Source organism: Channa argus, chromosome 18 (genome assembly GCF_033026475.1).
Source record: "Channa argus isolate prfri chromosome 18, Channa argus male v1.0, whole genome shotgun sequence".
Classification (NCBI taxonomy): Eukaryota; Metazoa; Chordata; class Actinopteri; order Anabantiformes; family Channidae; genus Channa; species Channa argus.
The window spans coordinates 8,173,871-8,194,820 of NC_090214.1; the positions used below are offsets into that span (position 1 = coordinate 8,173,871).

The 20,950-nt window shown below is 40.1% G+C and overlaps 1 protein-coding gene across 23 annotated transcripts in view; it reads left to right on the plus strand.

The window, feature by feature from the left end:
* The window catches only part of add1 (adducin 1 (alpha)), a 26,232-nt gene continuing 5,282 nt past the window's right edge, over window positions 1-20,950 (plus strand). For 6 of the 23 annotated variants that reach the window (XR_010911448.1, XM_067483478.1, XM_067483475.1 and 3 more), the window contains exons 1-17: window positions 5-166; window positions 8,422-8,630; window positions 9,348-9,510; window positions 9,674-9,825; window positions 10,024-10,104; window positions 10,264-10,413; window positions 10,508-10,651; window positions 10,837-10,935; window positions 11,411-11,584; window positions 12,559-12,909; window positions 15,312-15,407; window positions 15,544-15,636; window positions 16,013-16,030; window positions 17,145-17,231; window positions 18,816-18,972; window positions 19,460-19,849; window positions 20,670-20,759. Coding sequence is in view for 22 of the 23 variants with exons in the window: in XM_067483478.1 (XP_067339579.1) it covers window positions 8,436-8,630; window positions 9,348-9,510; window positions 9,674-9,825; window positions 10,024-10,104; window positions 10,264-10,413; window positions 10,508-10,651; window positions 10,837-10,935; window positions 11,411-11,584; window positions 12,559-12,909; window positions 15,312-15,407; window positions 15,544-15,636; window positions 16,013-16,030; window positions 17,145-17,231; window positions 18,816-18,972; window positions 19,460-19,849; window positions 20,670-20,759 (2,440 nt within the window). In the remaining variant the exon portion in view is untranslated. Of the gene's footprint in view, window positions 167-8,421; window positions 8,631-9,347; window positions 9,511-9,673; window positions 9,826-10,023; window positions 10,105-10,263; window positions 10,414-10,507; window positions 10,652-10,836; window positions 10,936-11,410; window positions 11,585-12,558; window positions 12,910-15,311; window positions 15,408-15,543; window positions 15,637-16,012; window positions 16,031-17,144; window positions 17,232-18,815; window positions 18,973-19,459; window positions 19,850-20,669; window positions 20,760-20,950 lie in introns of all 23 variants that reach the window. The other 17 variants (XM_067483467.1, XM_067483477.1, XM_067483481.1 and 14 more) reach the window with 14 other exon arrangements.

Consider the following 20,950-nt stretch of genomic DNA (forward strand, 5'->3'; position numbering starts at 1 on the left):
CGCACCCAAGTGGGATGATGGTGGAGGGGCGGAACGACGACGCAGGGACGGCAAGCGCAGAGATAAACCCACTCTGAAAGCACCAGGGTAGGGGATAAAATTGTGAAAACCATCGTGCCGTTTACAGCCAGCATTGTTTATATTTCATCACTTCGTGAAAGAGAGGGTAAGCTCTGAAACTATTGATACGCTGCATTTCTGCAGCAGTGTTCGTCCGGCCCAACATGGCCCATGTGTTTTTTTATGGTTGTGCCATAGGTTTTCTTCTTGTGTTTCACGGTGACGAGCTCGCTGTGCTTTCCTCGTATGTTGCCTTCGATCGGGGGAGTCTGCAGAGAGGTTGACGTGCAGGTTTTCACAACGTAAAACGAATGTTCCCGAGTTTTATTGCGGTTTAGTGGATTCACCCTTGTCCGTTTCCTGTTTAAAACAATAACAACCCAGGGCAAACACTTTCTGTACTCGGTGTGTGCCCCCCCCCCTCCCCTCCCGTATCGTTAGCCTTCTGCCCGAGGAGGCCTGTGTAGTCGCATTATTTTATATTTTACTTAAGGTCAGTTACTGCAGCTATTAACGTGGGCCATTGTGCCGCTCCGGTCGATATTTATCCCCATAAAGTGTTTCTGCACGGAGTGTGTCTATCTGGGCGTGTGTTGGGAAATTCAGTTGTTGTGATGGAGCAGTTTTCTGTCCCGAGGTCCGGCAGCTCCATGTCCTGCATAATAACATCTCTGCACATTCGTTTGTAAGCAGGTTTTGCATTTTCTGAGAGAGCACTGGTTTTATGAATCTCCTATGGGTAATTGCACTGTACAGCATCCAGATTACATCAATCATTAGTGCAGTACACATGGATAACAAATTAAGAATAAAAGGGAGATAAATTTACACTATACAGTCACTGCATGGTAATGGATAAGTATAAATATAGTTTATATCATGACACGTATAAATGCAACTTCTTGCTAACTTTTTAATGATGAAACATACTATGTACATGGTTCCCCTTTTTTTTTGTGTTTAGTTCATCACTAATCAAGTATCTAATAGATTGAATGCCATATTAAAACTAAAAACAAACATTAAAATATCTACAAAAATCACTCTGAAGTTGTTACCAACACTAGCACACTTGTGAAGCGACGTGGTTGCATGTTTTGCTTTGCAAACTTTTTAACTGTTTTTAAGGTGGTTTGATGTCTGCTGTCTGCCTAAACTGGACGATATGACCACTAAGCTGTTGCTATCTGGCTTATTTCAAATGTCCACTGTGAAGTCTCTTCTCCCTTAGACAATATGAGGATTAACAAAGCCAAAATATCAAGACAAATTGTGTATGTGTGTGTTCAGGGATGGTAACTCCCTGGATTTGGTAATTCTGTTAGAATGAACGAATCTCCCAAAGGAGGGAGCTTAGCTCTGTCAGTCTGGCTCCATGTTACCACCCTTGACACATACTATGCTGCTACACACATGCACATACACTCTCTCTAGATACAGAGTTCAGTGTTTGTTTTACTCCCACTCCTCACGCCCACACCCTTGACTGCAGTGCAGCTGAAAAAGTGTTCCTCATTTTGAGTTCACTCTCTATTTCACTGGCTTTCCTCCCTCCCTGTATGTAATCAATCAGACTTTTTTATGTAAATAGTTAAGAACAGCCATTATTGAACGTAGATCAACAGCTTTCTTCTTGTCAGGGGTCGCCAAAGCGGAACATGTTCCACACGTTGATTTGGCATGAGCTTTTATTTGTTTATTTTTTTTTTACACCAGATGCCCTTCTTGCTGCAACCCTCTCGTTTTATCTGGGCTCTAGACCGGCACTAAAATGGCCTTACGTGGCTGGGTGGGGACACACTTGGTGGGGTGGGATTTGATCCCACAGCCTTCTGCATCCCAACCCTTTTGAACTTTGATTCAGATCATTGAGGTCACTAAAGGTCATGTCAGTATGTTTAGATCAAAATAGTAGCCAGCAGAATGGTGTACAGATGCACACGTGATAGTTGAAACCAGAGTGCGAGGCCAGTCAAGCTGTACAGGGAGGGGTGTGTTGTTTCAGAGAGCAATCTCCCACCACTCTGTCCTGTATGATGTGCCACAGCCAGATAAACACCCCAGCATCTTGGCGATCAGTGACAGATAATACCTTTCCCATGCTGTTAGTTTTACTGAGAGTGAAACTTAGTTACTACATGTTTTAGTAACACAAGTCTGGGGAGCGATTTTTGTAAAATAATTGATTTATTCCTGTATTCCATCTTGGTTGCAATTATATTTAGGATGGAAACTACTTGGACTTGTGTGTAACATTTACTCTAGTTTATCTTTGCTCTGGGATTCTGTTATACCCATTTCTCATAGGGTTAACATCAGTTGACTAAGAGGAAATACATGGAAACTGCACTCTTGAATATATTTAGTGGAAAACTAAATGCATTGTAGTGAGAGAGTGCATGGTAATGTGATGTTCTCCAAGCTGGAGGAGATGTTTTCTCTGGGTTTTGGGTTTTTTAGTTTGATAAGACAGGAAATTTGAGGACTTCACTTTAGGCTTTAACACATTGTCATGGGCCTTTGTCTGACAGTTAGTTGATTAACTGAAAAGAACGATGGATTCAATGCCTGGATTCACTCATTTGTTGATGACATAGACCTCTGTTGTTGTCCATAAAAACTATTAAAAACACATCAGCCAGACACACAACATCTCTGGACATGGTTATGATTTTCTTGAGAAAGTGACCAAACTTATTTTTAAAGGGAATAAAGCAGAGCATCATGATTATTCTTACTACAAGTCATATTGTCGTTGCCTTTTTTTTTTTTTTTTTTTTTTTTAACCTATAGGTTGTGGTTTAAACCTCATGAGTTAGTTAAACACAGAGCTCTAGGTTGTCCGCTGTTAGCCCATCTGTCAAATAACTGTATGACTTCTTGGGAGTGCAAGACAATATGTGGGGCAATGCGAAAAAACGCCTAATGTACTTCTACCAGTCATAATAGTTATGTTTGACTCACACACACACACACACACACACACACACACACACACACACACACACACACACACACACACACACACACACACACACACACACACACACACACACAGATCTCTTCACACACAGACCAGCAATGAGAGGCATCCAGCTCAGAAATATAAAGAGCATTGTCTCCTCTTGAAAACTGCATGAAACACCAACTGCATACAGACTGTTCAGGAAGACCAGCAAGATTAAATTATTTTTTTTTCTTTTAAAACACATAATGGTGTTTTCACTGGTTATTTGCTTGACTGGCATTTTTTTGGAATGAAGTAAATGGATCAAGTTGTTACAGCTTAGTCATGCTGAAAATATGTTTTTGGTGCAAGTCTCGATTTCTCAAAAGAGAACTATCACAAAATCCAAACTTGTACAATGTATGTTGAGCAGTTTTACTCTTTACAAAGAGCCACACACACTGGGGAACCTGTTGTTGCCTCATGGCTGCTCCTGGGCAGAATAAAAAAATCTGTGTGTGGTGTCACAGTGAGCTTAAAAAATCAGTTTGACTCAATTATGTAGAGGAAATCCTACCTAGTGTTTAATGTAACAGCATCCTGTACATAGTTGTGTTGCCCTGATACTCACACAAGTTATGGTTTGAGTTTAAGAAGAATATTTGGTGGTGCATACTATGAAATATTATACATACAGACATGTAAATATGTCTTCCTTCTGGTGTTTTATCATGCTGTTCTGTACGGCAGTAACTATTAACAAGTAATCGAGGCAGCTTTACAGCAGTTGGGGATTTAAGTTTTTGTGTGTGTCAGATATATCAAAAACTAGCATACCTGTGTAGTTGTTAGCCAGTGGCAGGGCTCTAGGTATGACAGTGTTACTTGGTCAGTTTTAAATTACATTAAAAAAACAGCAAAACTGACATAATCAGGTCCATTTATTGTTTATGAACAAATATTTGAAAAACTCAGCTGTACCTAGTGTGTAGTCCTAATTATTAAATCTTAGCATCCTAACTTGTTAAAAAAGAGGAGGAATAATACATTAAAGCTACTTAAAAAAATGAATGATAGTATGATCGTTTTTCATGTTAGCAGGCTGACCATTCCACACCTCTTTTTTCTAGCTTGAATGATATACATGGGTTTAGTTAAGACTCTGAATTTTGGTGTTGGTGCAGTTGAACATGACTAAGGAATAATATAATTTCCAACCTTCAGTCTAAGATTTAATTAGGTGTGTGTGGCCACTAGGTTTATAACAGGAAGCTCAATGAGCACATGCAGTTTAATACAGCTACAGTTTGTAGTATCCTATAGAAGGTGGTGTAAGGATCAGATGTTTTCATCCTCTGTCTGCCATTTTGTTTTGATACTTTTGAAACATTAAGTTTAAAAACAGTTAATTCTTACAGTGAAAAATCAAGATGTAGATTTCTCACACATATGCAGGTGGCTCATACAGCACTGTATGAATGTGATGCTTGATTCACCATCACAAGATTTTCCTGTTGCTTGGAGACCAGTGAAATCCTTAGATACATAAAGTCAAAGGATATAGATAGAAATAGCTGGTTTGATATGTCTGTAAGCTGCTATATGTTCTTCATACCAGTGAAAAATGATATAACCTCTACCCTCAGTCTGTTTAAAGTCTTTCTAGCTGTACTCGTACTAAAGTCGAGCACAACGACGTGTGCTTTTCAGACACACCCGTTGTTCCACTCACTGAGGACAGGGTGCTTTCCACTGCAGGCTATTTAATGGGTGGTGTTATGGAAACAAGGGTGAGTCTGCATCTAGGGAGGCAGGCCATTACAAGATGCATTTTGTTTTTTAAATTCCACTTTACTCTGTTCCTCGTAAAGAGGGTTCAGGTAGGTGAATTGAAATCTTGAAATCCATCCCTTGTCTTGTAATACAGCCCTTACTCCTGCCATCGCTGATGCATAATGCATATTGCTATTTCTGCTTTCAAAGCTGTAAAACATTGTGGTTTCCTTGCATACCAGTCCCATATCATGTGTTTTTATTATAACCAGTTCATGTAATTCTTCTGATATTCGTAACGTTTGTAACTAATCTAACATTGATTCTTTTATTTCCCTTTTAGATTTGCCATTTTTAAATCTGGTTCTAGCATTACATCATTACTTCTGACCCACAATGACTGAATAAAACACTTAATTCCTGAGATGAAAAATGAGTAGTGCATTAGTTTGAAGATGTGCACATTGTGTCACTGACTGGCTTGCAGTGTACTGTTGGCTCACAGCTTACATAACCGTGAACTTCAAAGGCTGTCTCGTGTTGCCATGGTAATGTGTTTAGTTTCCATAGCAATTGCACTTATAAGAGGCTAGCAGAGGCCCTGCGTCTAGATTTCTGAGGAGAGTAAGGAAAAATGGGGTCTGGCGAGGCAGGGTCACCTGTAGTCATGAGCTGAACGATCCTGCTGTGATGTAGAATCTTCCTGCATCTGCAAATATTGTTATTGTGAGATTGTCCAGAAGAAATAAACAAGTCTCAGATGGAATCAATTGTTTTAATATAGTTTATATGAAGTAGAAAATGATGTACCAGAGTTGTTCTTGCTGGAATGGATGTTTGCTATTTTACAGCTGGAGGGATTTGAGTGTCACTTTCCTTTTTTTAAGATTAGAACGCCAATGACACTTAACTTTTTTTTTTTGTTGATTTACAACAAGGCTTGTCTGCTCAATGGGATTAAGTCGATTAAGACCAAAATCCCATTAATATTTAAAAACTCTCTTATCTGTGTCCTCGTGCTTTCTCCAGCTTCTCCTCTTTTATTTTTCATCTTCATGCATTTTCAAAGGCACTTATCAATTCCAATCTTCATCCTGTATTTGCAGGTGTAAGCATGCTTTGTGGTGCTGTGCATTGTGGAGCTAATGTCAGCCTCAAGAGCCAAGGATCATTTTACATTGCAGCAGTACTAATAGGACCCATACTACTCTGTAAAAAACAGAATGTCTACAGCAGAATGTTTCACCTCATTGTTGGAGGCAGTAAACGCGAAACCGAACAACAGACAGCAAATGCAGCATAAATAACCAAAGGGAACAAGATGTGACTGACAGTCTAGAAGCATTAAGACCTCTGTCTTGTAAACCTTGGCGACACTGGTCAGCCTTCGAAGAACTGCGGAGTCTAAGTTGATGTCCTGTGGGATTTGTTCCTGAATTTCCAGCATCAAACGACTGACATAGGCTTAACCATTTTGCAGATACAGTTGTATTAATAACAAGTCAGAGCTAGGATCTTTTTTCTACCTAATTAGTGTATTTGGCACCAGAGCTAATTGCTAATGGTTTTTATTCTGCTGTCTGTAGCTGATGTCCTAATCATGCACTGGAGACAGAACAGAAGTTTCCTACTTAAATGATTGCACAAAAAGCTTGCTTATATTGGTACTTTCTAAATTGCAGTATAAGGCAGCAAACGATTAAATGAAAACAAAGAGAAATGAGAAAGGAGAAATAGTTTTAATTGGCTTTTACAAAGTTGTCAATCTTGGCCAAAACTGCCCTCTTATTTCAAGATACAAGATGCCTTATTGCCATTGTATGAAATAGAGTGAGATGTTATTGTGCTGTATTATTTTAGTAACAACAATTTTATATATACACACACACAGCATATAAAATGTATATATAAAAAACTTTGAGCAAAAGATTTCAGATGTTACAGAAGTAGCCAAGTATTAATAAATGGATAAGGAAAGTAAGAAGTACTGCACGTTGTCTATGAGATGTGATTTTAGTGCAGCATTCAATATGGTGATGGCTTTTGGATGAAAGCTGTTCCCCTGTTTTGTGATACTTGCTCTTGTTGGTCTTGTATCACCTTCCTGAGGGCAGAAATTAGATCCTTTATGATGGATAATCCCTTTCACAGGCAATGTGTAGGTGTTTTCCAGGGCAAGCTGATTTGTGTTTGTGATTTTCCGGGCAGTATTTACGATTATTTGCAGGGCTTTTTTGCCAATTAAGCTGTTCGCGTACCACACTAGAATCCTATGGCTTGGGATGCTCTAAATGGAGCAGTGGTAGATGGACACCATCAGATGTAATGATGGCTTACTTTTCTTGAGAGATCTCAAGAGGTGAAGCTCCTGTTTTGACTTGTTAACCAGAGAGGTTGTGTTATTTGTCCACGTGAGATCCTGTGAGACGTGGGTTATTATCGGTTTTTCTTAGTTTGTTATTTAATGTATTGAATTACTCTTTGCACACAGTGTTTCTTCACATGTAGGTGAAGTAATTCATAGTGTTTCAGTTTAATATGTCTCAGTAAATATTGTAAGAGATTTTCTTATGTCAATCATTCCTTTGTTTACTTTCTTTAAATTAGTTTTTATGGGGTGTAAATAGACAAAAGCCTTGTCTACCTACAATTAGTCAAACAGCATGCAATCACAAAAACCTGGATTGGAGCAGGTGACCTAAGATCTGTGAAAAAGTTGAGTTTGAATTTGTGGAAAATCTTAGAATACCAGTTAAAGGCTCTCAGTGTGACATGGCATGCTTTGGGTTTGGTCTGCAGTTGTCATGGTGGTTTTGGCTGCACATTTCTCTTGATGCAGACTAATGGGATGACTCAGTTTTTGCCAGAGCAACACCGTCCATCAGTTTCCCATGCATGCTTATACACAATTTCCTTATGCTCATAAGTCTGTTTGTGTCCTTCAGAGTCAGAGCCTGCGCTGTCTGTGTTGTGACAGACAGGTGGAGGCTGTTTATCCTCACATAAAGCCAGCTGGATGGACACGGATCCATTGCAAATGTGTCTCTGTGTTCTCTTTTATGGCTCTAAATCAATTTAGCCTTTTAGGGGAAGCAGTAGAATATGTAGAGTCCTGCAACTAATGATTCATTTTTCCTTTTCCTTATTCTACAATGCTAGTGACGTTTATGACATGCATTGAATATTTCTAGGTGATAATGATGAACATTTGATGGATCTCTTTTATTTATTGTTTCCTTTGCCCCTGGATGGACACCAGAGTGGTGGTGTGATTCCAGGAAACACATTGTGGGAATCAATCAAAACCTCTCAGGGCTGGGAGGAGCAGGCAGATAATGGGAAGTAGGAAAAAGTGGCTTTCTGTTCTATGTTGAATGGCACACTTTTTCTTTGTTTCCACTATCTGCATCGTCATGTCTGATTTTCTTATAATTAATTGATATAATTGATTATTGATATATATTGAAGTATAGAGGGCCTTTTTGTATCTACTTCTTAAACACACTACTAATAAAATCACATACCTTTTTTAATCATTTTGAAGCAGGCACTATGCAAACTCCAAATCTGGACAGTTTTATAGTGTTCTTTGTATCCCGTGTTGTACCCAGTTAAAAGATGAATTGCTTCTCCCTCTATAGGAGGCCAGCCCAGGATGAACGGCGAGTCAGGTGCTGGAGTGGTGACGGCCCCCCCTCCCACCACAGCTCCTCACAAGGAGCGGTATTTCGACCGGGTGGATGAGAGCAGTCCGGAGTACCAGCGAGAAAGGAACATGGCGCCTGACCTAAGACAGGACTTCAACATGATGGAGCAGAAGAAGAGGGTCTCCATGATACTGCAGAGCCCGGTCAGTCAAACAGACATGTTTGTGAAACACTGTTTAACTTTTAATAAAAAACAGACCCCTACTTACGGTACATTCACTTTATTAGCTAGTAGCACACTCGGTTATAACTGCACACAGTCACAGCCAGCATTTTAACATGCAAATAGGCTTGTTTACTGTACAGGCAGCAGCTTTTTCAACATCACATGATGAATCCAGTTTACTCTCCATCAGCAGCGTGTCTGTCACTAGCTGAATACCCAGGGCAGACGATCCCTCTTCAAATGGCCCATTCTATGTTTTAAAAGCACTGATATTCAAGTCCTGCAAGAAGACCCACAATTATGATTATGAGGTTTTTACTTTGTTAAGCTTAAGGGAGTTAATTTTTCAGGCCTGTCCTTGTCTCTGCTTTGTGTACTTTTAAATAATGTTTGCCCAGTGCCTGTCTGTGTGTAATTATGCTTTTTCTGTACAGTAAGATTTTTCATGTGTACTTAAAGCTTCCATACTTTACATAACATCCAGGTGCCTTACAATCAGATCTGAAAATCAACTTGCAAACCTGGGTATGAACACCGTCTGTGTTTATTAATGTTACATGTTTTTGCTTTATTGTAACACAGTGCCCACTTTTCAAATCCTCATGCATTTAGAGGCTTTGGTTCTCTGTACCTTACCCTTTTGTGCCCTTATGTTTGCTTGTGTCTTCCTGGTATCTGTATCAATGAATGGCAGGCATTCTGCGAGGAGCTGGAAACAATGATCCAGGATCAGCTAAAGAAGGGAAAAACCCCTACAAGTCTCTTGGCTCTGCAGCAGATCGCAGACTTCATGACCACCAGCATGCCTTCCATGTATCCCGCTGCACCACAAGGAGGCATGGCGGCGCTCAACATGAGTAAGCAGAAAAGTGTGTGTGTCTGTGCTCACAATGAGTAATGCAGCATATGCCAGAGTTGATTTCCAGACAAAGAAACATTATCGATTTGTTATCTATGTTATCTAGAATCAGCTTGGTTATCTTTCCACCTTCCACCTCGTGTTATCTCTCTTTCTCTCAGGTTTGGGTATGGTGACTCCAGTGAATGATCTGCGTGGCTCAGACTCCATCTCCTACGACAAAGGCGAGAAGATGCTTCGTTGCAAGCTGGCTGCCCTCTATCGTCTCACAGACTTGTTTGGCTGGTCTGAGCTCATCTACAACCACCTCACAGTAATTGATTTATTTACTGGGGGGTCATGCAGAAATTTAACCGACACAATGAACATCAAGACTTATAGTATAAAGATTTAGATAGATAGATTGTGTTTGTGTTGTAATTTATGATGACCAACGGCCTTAATTGATTTAAATTGGCTCTGTATCCATGCAACATCGATATCTGAAGTGACTGTCTACTGATCTTTTTAGGTCAGAGTGAGCTCAGACCAGGAGCGCTTCCTTGTTGTCCCTTTTGGGCTCCTTTTCAGTGAAGTCAGTGCCTCCAGTCTGGTGAGGAATCTCTGCTGCTTTCCATTGAACCTATTAAATGACACAACATGTTTTTTCTCTCTTGATATCTGTTCAAATAAAATTGCTCAACACAACCTAATCCCGTCAAATTCTGCTTGTTGCTTTGACCAACCCTTCACTGTCTACCGCTCCATCCAGGTGAAGATAAACCTTCAAGGTGAGATAGTGGACCGGGGCAGCACCAACCTTGGAGTCAACCAGGCTGGCTTCATTCTCCACTCTTCCATCTATGCTGCACGGCCTGATGTCAAGTGTATTGTACATGTACACACAGCTGCTGGTGCTGCGGTAAGTGTATACACAGTAATTATATTGAGTGCAACCAGAGAGATAAAAATATATAATGGTTATGCAAGGTTTCGTCTTGTTTGTTTGGATGCAGGTGTCGGCCATGAAGTGCGGCCTGCTGCCCATCTCACCTGAGGCGCTCTCTCTAGGTGAGGTGGCCTACCACGACTATCACGGCATACTGTTGGATGAGGAAGAAATGACTCTCATACAGAGAAACCTAGGGCCTAACAGCAAGGTAACATCTATGTGTCTGAAATGAAGTTGAATAATATTGCTTCAGCAGCGAAGTAAATGTGAATGTAACAGTTTTATAATAAAACCTTGTAAAATGTAACTTCTAACTACATAAATTCAAAAACATGTTAATTACACAAACAGCAGTGGTTTCTGTGCCAAGTCTTAGTTTTTCTTTTGTGCCAGGTGCTCATCCTGAGGAACCATGGGCTGGTTTCTGTTGGTGAAACAGTAGAGGAAGCTTTTTATTACATACACAACTTGGTAACTGCCTGTGAGATCCAGGTAGGACACGTACTGGACTCTGTAAATGTTATTTAACCAAAGACATATTTTGATAGTGGTTACGTGACATGAATCTTGCACTAAAAGTTCTTTTACCATCTTATTGCCTCCTTTTACTGACAAAATGATGTTGTTTCCTTGTAATAATGTTTCAGTACAAAGTTGGACATTCTTTCTGATATTTCAGTTTATGGTTAAGTCATTTAATTTATGTATTATAACATACGGGATGATAATATAGACAGCCAGGTGTGTTATGTTGTGATATTTTGCATTGCGTTTGTCTACATTTTCCATAACACTTGTCTTTGTCACTCTGTTTCTCCACATCTCAATACATGTTCACTGTCTTCATGTTCATGTGTATTGTGGGTTATGTTGGATTTGTTTTGTGTATGTCCTCATGTCCACAATTCCTTTCTGTTTTCTGGATCTGTGTGGTTTGTCTTTCTGTATCCCCCTTCCTTTCCTGCAGGTGCGAACACTGGCCAGTGCTGGAGGGCCAGATAATCTAGTGATGCTGGACCCAGCCAAATACAAATTGCGCCCACGGGTACCTGAGCCAGCTGGTGATGGGTCCTCTACACACCCCAAATGGCAAGTCGGGGAGCAGGAGTTTGAGGCGCTCATGAGAATGCTTGACAACTTGGTGGGTACAAGGAGATGGGGAAATTTTTAAAGCGTACGTTTTCTTCTAAACTAATTGTTAGCCACAATAGCTCCACAGATGTTGGAAGCAAAACTGTGTCCTCGCCCTCTCTACTCACATTTTATATAACATGTGAGCGAGCAGCCTGGATTAGTTTGTCTGTGCCATAGACCTCTGAGAATTTAAATAACATTATCTAAACACTTTTGTCTACTGGTTCACATTTCTTTATTTCAAAAACCCCAATTGCTATAAACATAGTCAGAACATTTGTTTTAATAGTTTTTGGACAACAACAGAAGTCCACAGTGCCGACAACAAGCTAATCCATGTTGCAGACCGATAACTAACAAGTCATCAGTATAGAAGATTTTACTTTGGTTTTAGCATCTGTATGATTATCTTGGATTAAATTATTCTTTTAGAACATGACCGAAATTCTCCTTTAATCTTCTTCAGCTGAGCAGCAGTAGTATATACACTGATCACCCAGAACATAACGACCACCCAACTCATATTGACATGGTCCCACTTTTGCGACCAAAATGGTCTTGACCAAGACAACTTCAGTAATGATCATTAGTACATAAATACATGGGGAAGTGAACATCTTTGATTGTCTCATTACATTGCCACCTAGAAGTGAATGTAATGAGACAATCAATGATGTTCACTTCCCATGTTAATGTCCATAATGTTATGGCTGTTGAGTTTGAATTATTTTTTTTTTAAATATCATTTGAAATTATTGGAATACTTGGACATTATAGTAATGAAAATGTCTGGTAAACTGCAAGCATGGTAACTTATCTTGTAATTTGGATGTGACACATTTATTTCTGGAAGATGAACAAGAGTGTGTTTTATTGCCAATAAATGCATTTCTTTTTTAAATTAAAGGTTTAATTTTAGACAGGTCATTTTTGCAATAATAATTTTATCCTGTTGTTTTTATTGGTCTCTCTGTCTCCCAGGGCTACAGGACAGGCTACCCTTATCGTTGCCCGGCATTGCGAGACAAAGCTAAAAAGTACAGTGATGTGGAAAGCGCTCCCTCTGCCCACGGTGGTTACTCATATGGGGAGGACAGTGACTCTGGTGCTCGCTCCCCACTAAAGCACAGCTTCCAGCGTGGCCAGCATGACAAGAACCGCTGGCTCAATGCCGGAAACCGTCCTGACGAGCCCTACGAGGACGGGGCCGACGGAAGCAGCCCCAAGTCGAAGCCTAAGGTGTGGACGAACATAACACACGATCACGTCAAACCCTTGCTGCAGTCTCTCTCGTCCGGTGTCTGCGTGCCAAGCTGTATAACCAACTGCTTGGTCTGTGCCTACCTTATTGTTCATAGTATAGATTTTAAAGCTACCTTGTTGGTGGATTGGGTAGGTGGTCGGCATCCTGAGGCCCTGGGGACAGTGAGGAGTAAAAGTCCAGTACATAGTTGAAGTGGTTGTTTTATTATCTTTTTCCGAGCTGCTGCTATCTGCTTTCATTCTAAAAATTGGAGTCTGCATAATCCTGCTTTTCACTACCTTTTAGGATCTTTTATGGTTGCTCACACTGTAGTGTCCTATTATCCTACCTTTTTAATGCAGTTACTTCTGCTCTCTGAATTACTTAGCAGCACAGGTGTTATTATCTATTGACCCACTTTGCTCTTTTTTTCCCCTTCTGGTCTCCTAATGCTTCATGATGCCAGGCCAGCTGCCCACAGCATGCCCCACTGCATGTGTAGTAGTGTAATGCATTGTTGGTGTTGATGTTTTTCCCAGAGGAGCGAGCAGCAGGGGTGTGGCATGAGTCCTCAAGTGGGCAAATGAATATGAAAAGACATGGTGAAGCCACACAATTGCTCACCCTGTAATATACGCTTTTAGTTTTGCGTGTTAGAAACAAACATGACTTACAAAATATATAGAAATATGATATGAATATCATATAATATGCTTTAGATAAAGGTTATATCAGCTTAATCCTTCTCATAAGGAGGAGGGAGGTGCAATGTTTCTCAGAATATTTAATGTACAGTGTAACCCCAGATATGTTGTAGACATTTAATAAGAAGAAACAAATATTTCCGTGGGAAAAGAGTCATGTAGCCTGCTTTTTAAAAAAAAAAAACATTTTATTTTTTTTTTTCTTAACTACCTGCAACTGCTCCCAGTTGTGCATTTATTTTTCTCTATTATGATCTGTTTTCTCTAGTTACTGGTTTCAGTTTGAAAATGTTTTTGAACGCATCAGGGCCTGCATGAGTGGATTTTGTTTGATCAAAAAAAAAAGCAGAACGACAGCCGTGAAATTTGACTTGACTTTTGAACCAATTATCTCCTGTTGGGAAAGTAGGAAATTGTGTTGTGAGACACTTTCTCAGTGAGTATATCGTGTTTACATGTTCATCTCATACTTAACCAACCCAATCCAGCTACCTTCATCCAGAAACCCTTTCTCATCTAGCCACAATTTGGCAGCTAAGCAGCCAACAGAGTAAACACAAGAATGTAGTCGTGAGCTTATGCTTTCCACCGCCAATTACATGCTTAGTTTAAATATAAGACAATATATTGCATGCTTGCTGAAGATTTGGTTTGTTTATTCACCAGCTGCTCATTCGATTTAGTGCAAAAAAAAAAAATGGGTACGGCCATTTGTTTTTCTCCTTCAATCATGCTGAGCATTACCAGGTTTACTCAGTGTAAATAAAAATTAGATAGGGTATTTCTTTTCCATATTAAAAAGAAAATTGTCAGTTATAAAGCCATTAAAATGTTTCGTCCTCTGCAGGAAAGATACACTCTTGTCTTAGTGTGTACCGTTGTGACAATGGCTTTTTTTGTCCCCCAATGTGGGCGAGTGTCCTTGGGTGTGTTTCTCTCTTATCTCTGTCGTCCTTGTTGTGTATCAGCCTGGGAAATGACTTTGGTGATGCCAGCTCACCCCTCACTGCCACTCTCGCTTCGTAAGCCAGACTCATCGTCTCAGTCACCCACCCCTCCCTCTTCCTCACCCCTCACCACTACCACCCACCCCATGCTTTCCCCCCCACAGTCTTTTTTTCTTCCCAATCTGTGATGCTTTAGTGTGTTATTTGTTTTTTGTTTGTTTTTTGTCTCTGATAATGACAATGATGACGACAAATGGTTCTCAACAGTTTTAATACTCAACGTGGATTTAGCTCATCCCACCTAAAATATATTACACACACACATTAAAAAAATGTCCCTAGCTGAATGTCATGTTTTCATGACAGATTTGTTTTGACATTTTTGGTCTAGAAGTCTGTCTCCAGATAATAAAAATAAAACTCATAAAGCAGAAACACAAAACCATCCTATTGCTTTAAACTTTGATATTATAAAGTTTTTGTGCTAGACCTAACTAGTCCTACTTTACTGAGGATAGTCTGTTATGGGCCAATTATTAAGCATCAGAGAGCTAATGAACAATAGCCAGCATTCCCCTTTTAAATTTATACAAAAAAGCATACACATATTTTACAAAATGTGCCGCCTCATTTATTTTTTTTCAAATATTTTTTTTTTTTTTAATTTACATCCAACCCTTTTTACAGTCATTCAACTTTATCCATTTAAGTTCAGCATGATTTTTGTGAAGCCTGCATCGTATTTTGTCTTAACTTATTTTTGTGCTTGGGGTTTTTTTTTTTTGTCAATCTGTATATCTGGTTTTCATTGGCTTTTAACATGTTTCGTGGTGTTTACAGTGGAATAAGGAGGATGGACTTCGCCAGGCTGCCGTAGCCAATCAGTTCATTCCGATGAACACCAACCCAAAAGAAGTCCTGGAGATGAGGAATAAGGTATTGCAGTAGCCTTTTAGCTTTTCTCATTAAAAATAATTTATTTGTGCACTTGAGACTCTGGATGCATACAGAGGCACCTTGAGCAAGATGTAATCTGTTTCTTTTGTTCTTTAAATGTTGTTGTTGTTTGTAGATCCGAGAGCAGAACCTGCAAGATATAAAGACCGCAGGGCCCCAGTCTCAGGTTCTGTGTGCCAGCACTATGGTGGAACGCACCTTTACCCAGGTAAGTCTGTGAACTCGGCACATGCAAACCTTGCTGCTATAGCTATCCTGACCTGGAAAGAAATACTGTGTGTTGTTTTCTGTCTTATAATTAGCTAAACAAAAGATGCATTACAATGTCAAAATTAACACATTCTGTCCAGGTCTGGAGTCACCCGTTAACCAGATTGCTTTTGTGTCTGAATACTGTGTGTGAAGTTATTCTGGATGCTGAGATTTAATGAAAGAAATTGGATCCAATCAAATTTCATCTGACATCAGTTTTTCTTTGGAGTAACTTCACCACTTATAAGACAGAGCAAAACAAGTCCTCCATGTTGTCTCTTAGAGCATGGGGTGACTTTGTAATTGTGACATTGTTTTTTTTTTAACTGCAGAGATTGTCAGTCTTGCAGGTGAGTAGTATGTGGGAGAGGTAACCTCCCTCTGCTCTCCAAACCTGCCAGCTTAGGTTGTCTCATTATTCACACACATAAATTCACCTGTGTTTTGTTTATTTTGCTTTCCTTTGATAGTTCAGAGTTGAGACTGTTTTCTGTCTCATCATCTGCAGGCTGATCATTTATGATGTCTTAAAATGGACAACAGAATTATACGTGTTTTTTGTCTGAGCATGCATCCTTATTCTCTTAAATTATAAAAGTGCAAAACATGGAAACAAATTTAATAAAATTATCTTTTTGGATTTAGTTTGCATGGTTCAGCCTTCTTTCAGAGGAAGGTTCTTGGCTCATTTTGTTTACATGAGCTTGATTAATATCCTGGACACCAAGAGGACCAGGACATGGGGGGGGCATAAAAAGGGGCTGTTAATTGATTTTCTGTATTGGTTTAGTCAGGTTTGAATAAAGGTTTAGCTGTAATTTCACCAGTATGTCAGAAGGCTTTGATGTTTTGTATCAAACCATATGAGCCATATATTTTATAGCACCCCCCTGTTTGAATAGTTTGTCTTTGCACTGCATGCTTCCAGCTATTTGGGCTGTCAGCGCTTTGCATTTCACAGTCCCACATCTCTTCACACAAGCATATCTCTCTGCACGTGTATGTTGTGTTTGTGTGTACACAGAGGTGGAATACAACCAACTACTAAACTAGCTGTACTTTTCCCAAGAGTTTAAGATTTTTAAGAAGCAATGCAGCTACTTAAATATGCATAATTACAGATTTAAGGTGTGCGTATTATTATTGAGATTGTTGCCACATCAGCCGAGATAACAACATAAGAGTCTTTAAAAGAAGCTGCTTTTGTACTTTTACCACAGCTAGTATAAACAGAATACAGACTTTTGCTTGAGTAACACTAATAGTTTTGCTAATTGAGTGCGATATCGTTCACTTTCCACCTTTGGAAGCGTGTGTGTGTGTGTGTTTGCATGTGTGTGTGAGCCTGTATGTTTGTTTGTGAATGTCTGCACACATTTACACCTGCCTGACAGACTTCTAATTTGAATGTGCTGGTGTTCAAAAGCTGGCTTGTGCCCTCCCTCACTGGGTTTACTATTGCAGGACGCCCCTCTGTCTGACTGTACAGACACTATTGATGGCCTCGATGTGTCCGAGGGGTCCTATAGTCCTGCTAAATCATTTAGAAAGGTACTTACTGCTCCAGTCACAAATTCTGTTCACTTGTACTTCACATCATCCTCCAGTCATTACTTTCAGTCTGCAGACAAACACTTGATATCTGGCCTGTACAAATGAAGTGGTTATAGTGTTAGAGTAAGAATGTTTTAACTCTTAAGTTTGTATGATTGTATGAATTAAACTGTTCAACATTTTAAATAATCTTGACAATGAATGTAGCAGCTACCTTGAGATTAAAAATGGGTCAGTATTCGGCTGTCATGAGTCTGTCTGCAGGAGGGATTTCACCATTTTTTCAAAGTGTACTGGTGCAAGTTGAGGTGGGCAGTAAAGAAGGCAGGTATTAGATTTGGCGATTGTGCTTTTTGCTGCATGTAAGGGCCTGGTGATATGGCTTAAAGGTCATCTCTGGATCCTTAAACAGACAACATGGACCTACGATTGACTCTGTATGTACACATTTACAGCCTACTAACTTGAACAAACACTGTTTTCCATTTTAACTGGGAGATTTTGAAACCTACCTAAGATCAGCTAATGGTTTTACAACAGAACACAACTCACTGAAATGAAGAAACACTGAATCCACTTGTTCAGTGGCAACAAAGTGATACCTCAAACACTCTTTGGTTTGACAGTTGTGTTTAAGCCTTTTTTCCCCACACTCAAGTTTGATTTTTGCCTGCCATCAAGTTGTGTAAGTAATGTTAACAGCTCTTATCACCTGTTTGAGATTTGACCAAGCTACAGTGCTATGTTATTGAACTGAACTAACACCTCACCCACCAATCCACCGTCCTTAATAAAGCTTTTTGAAGTTATAGGATGACCTCTAATAAGTGTGGAAATGTTATGTGGTAAGTAGTGGAAATGACAAGGTAATAAAGGGATAATGTTTACGTGATAAAGCTGTCATTTCTCTGTAATAACAAAGTAGTAGGGCAAAATTTTAATTATTAAAATGAATGCCCCATTACTTTTTTAGTACAAATATACCATTGAATTATTACTAAAGTATTCCCTGATTACTTTGTTAGAATATAGAGATTACCCATACATTAACCCAGTATTACCTTGCTATTACGCAGCTGTTGGTGTTACCAGTAGTTGGAAACCACTGCTCTTAATTCACTGCAGTCATGCTTTGTTGCTTCACATACGGTTGGCTTGAATCTTTGAATTCTTTGATCTGTCACTGCTTGGCGTATATGTAGCCGTGTTAATGTCTGGCGTGAAAAAAGAAAGATTCTGCTCTTTCCTGTTACAATAAGGTTTCTGTTATATTACATCACAATCTGTTCTTCCTGGTCCTTGGTTATAGCCTATTGGCTCTAACCTGTGCACTGAGGATGTTAAATGTGCTAATTTATGGCTAAGACTACGTGTGTGTGTGTGTGTATAAATGGCCCCAAAACAAGTTTTTCTACAAGCATTTGACAGTGTATTTAAAACCTATTACATGTAAGAGTTGCCTGCCTCACCTCGTGTGTGTGTGTGTGTGTGTGTGTGTGTGTGTGTGTCCGTGTGTGTGTGTGTGTCCGTGTGTGTGTGTGTGTGTCCGTGTGTGTGTGTCCGTGTGTCCGTCCCCTAAAGGGAGAGCTTGTGACAGCGTCCAAGGCCATCATCGAAAAAGAGTATCAGCCTAAGGTTATCGTCACAAAGCAGGATCCCAACCCCTTCACCAAACTCACCAACCAGGACCTGGAAGAGTATCGCAGGGAGGTGGAGCAGAAACAGAAAGGAACTGAAGGTAAAGGTGATGGGTGGAGGAGATAATAAATGTCAGTATTTGAACACAAACTCATGGATGATAATAAACATCTTGTCTACCTATCACAAAATTCACCAGAAATATTTATTAATTCCTCAAAAACGTTATTAAAATGATTATGTGTATATATAATTGAAAGTAGGTGTCATTAATCCTCAAAGTTTAATTGCATTGGGGGAACAACAGGAATATGTAGAAAAATGTACAACTGCTGTTTAGTCACTTTCACATGAAATGGTATTACACTTAAACAGAAATACAAATTTTACTGGTGCCAAAGCAGAAAGACATTAAATGTGTGTTTTATTATAGTTATTCATCATAAGTATATTGTTATTTCAGTTATAGTCTTCAGTTTCTTCTAAATTAGGAGTATTTTGAAACCCCTATAGCAAAAGGAAAATTATTAATAAAAAAACAAAAATTTATGAGTGTGTGGAGAGATTTCATTAACATGGATTCACAGTGCGGCGACAAGACGCCGGTAGGGAGGGATCAGCTTCCACCATATCCGGTCCTGAGCCTGATTCGGAACTGGGGTGTCAAGCTTCTGTCTCCACACCTCTACAGTCAACAACAGACTCGCTCAGCTTAGAGAAGCCCCCACCTACAGCAGTTACACCTTCCGCAACAGCCTTTCAGCAGGGCTCTTCTTCCCCCGGCCGCTCCAGTGGGGCTGAGCCAGCTCAGGGCAGCACAGACTCTGCAGAGACTGCTGCAGATGAAGTTTTTTCGACCGCAGATGAGGTTTTTTCAGCTCCAGATTCCCCACAAAAGGAGTTCCACTGCGCTGTGCTGCGAGCCCTCAGCAAGGAGCCGTCAGTGCTAGAGACGGCTAAGGCAAACCAGGCTCCAGGTACAACAGAAGAAGCCAAGTCATGCCTAAACTCTGGCTTTCTGCTTCCTTCCTCCCCTGCTCAGCCCTGGTCAGCCTCACAACACAGTGCGCTGGGAGTCTGTGAATCCCTGCCTGCTGTGTCTGTTCCTTTTTTCTAGGCGATTGGAATCTGCCGGTGTTTTTATTTATTTGTAATCACACACCACATGCAAGCACCTTCCCTATCCCAAAGTTCAATCTGAAACCTTTTCCTTGATTACCCCACCCCAAATCCCCTCTCTCTGATGTCTTGGACAAGAGATCAGAGTTCTTTCTGCATTTTGATTGGATGAGGAGAGAGAGGACAAGCGCTTTTGCTGTGGAGTGTTATGCTAACTTCTGAGCCAACTGTGCACAATCATCCAATCAGAGCTTCCCCTGTGGACATGGTGCCTCTCTTCTCTTCCTGCTAACCTGTCTTGAAAAAATTCTCTGTCGGTGTCCACTCTCTCTCCTGTGACCGATTTTACAAAAAGCTAACAGTAGTTATGGTTCCTTTAGGTCTTTGGGATATATTTTCTTGGTAATTTTCCTGGGGTGTGTTTGCAATCGTTTTGCAGTAAAGCTTCCTCCCTTGTTTGGTTCTGTGCCGTTTTTTTCCTTTTCTGTTGCAAATTTGTCGCTGTTGACACCTTCAGATTCTAAGACAAAGTGTGGGTCGATTCAAACTTTATACCACAAAAAATTCATATACAGAATAAATGTAAATGCATTTTTAAAAATTTTAGCTTTTAGTCTTTGTTCCCATCTTTGAGGGTAAGTATTTTCTCACTGTTTCATTTTTCTATTTTTCTTTTAGACACTGAGCAGTTAGTAGAGCCTGTAGAGGAACCCAAAGTCATGAAGCCCACCACCACACCACCCAGCACCCCAGTCAGAGCAGATGAAGGTATGTCGGCTTGATGTACATGACTTACCTGATCTAGCCCTGCCTGGATCAGCATGGGTCTCTCCAGCTCTCCAGTTTGGGCTTTTCTAGGGTCTACACAGGGAATGCAGAGACCTCTGCCTGTCTGTCTTGGCGTCTGTCGTTGTTGTGCTCTTTAATAAAACTACTACAGGTGCTGTGCTGTGCTTTCT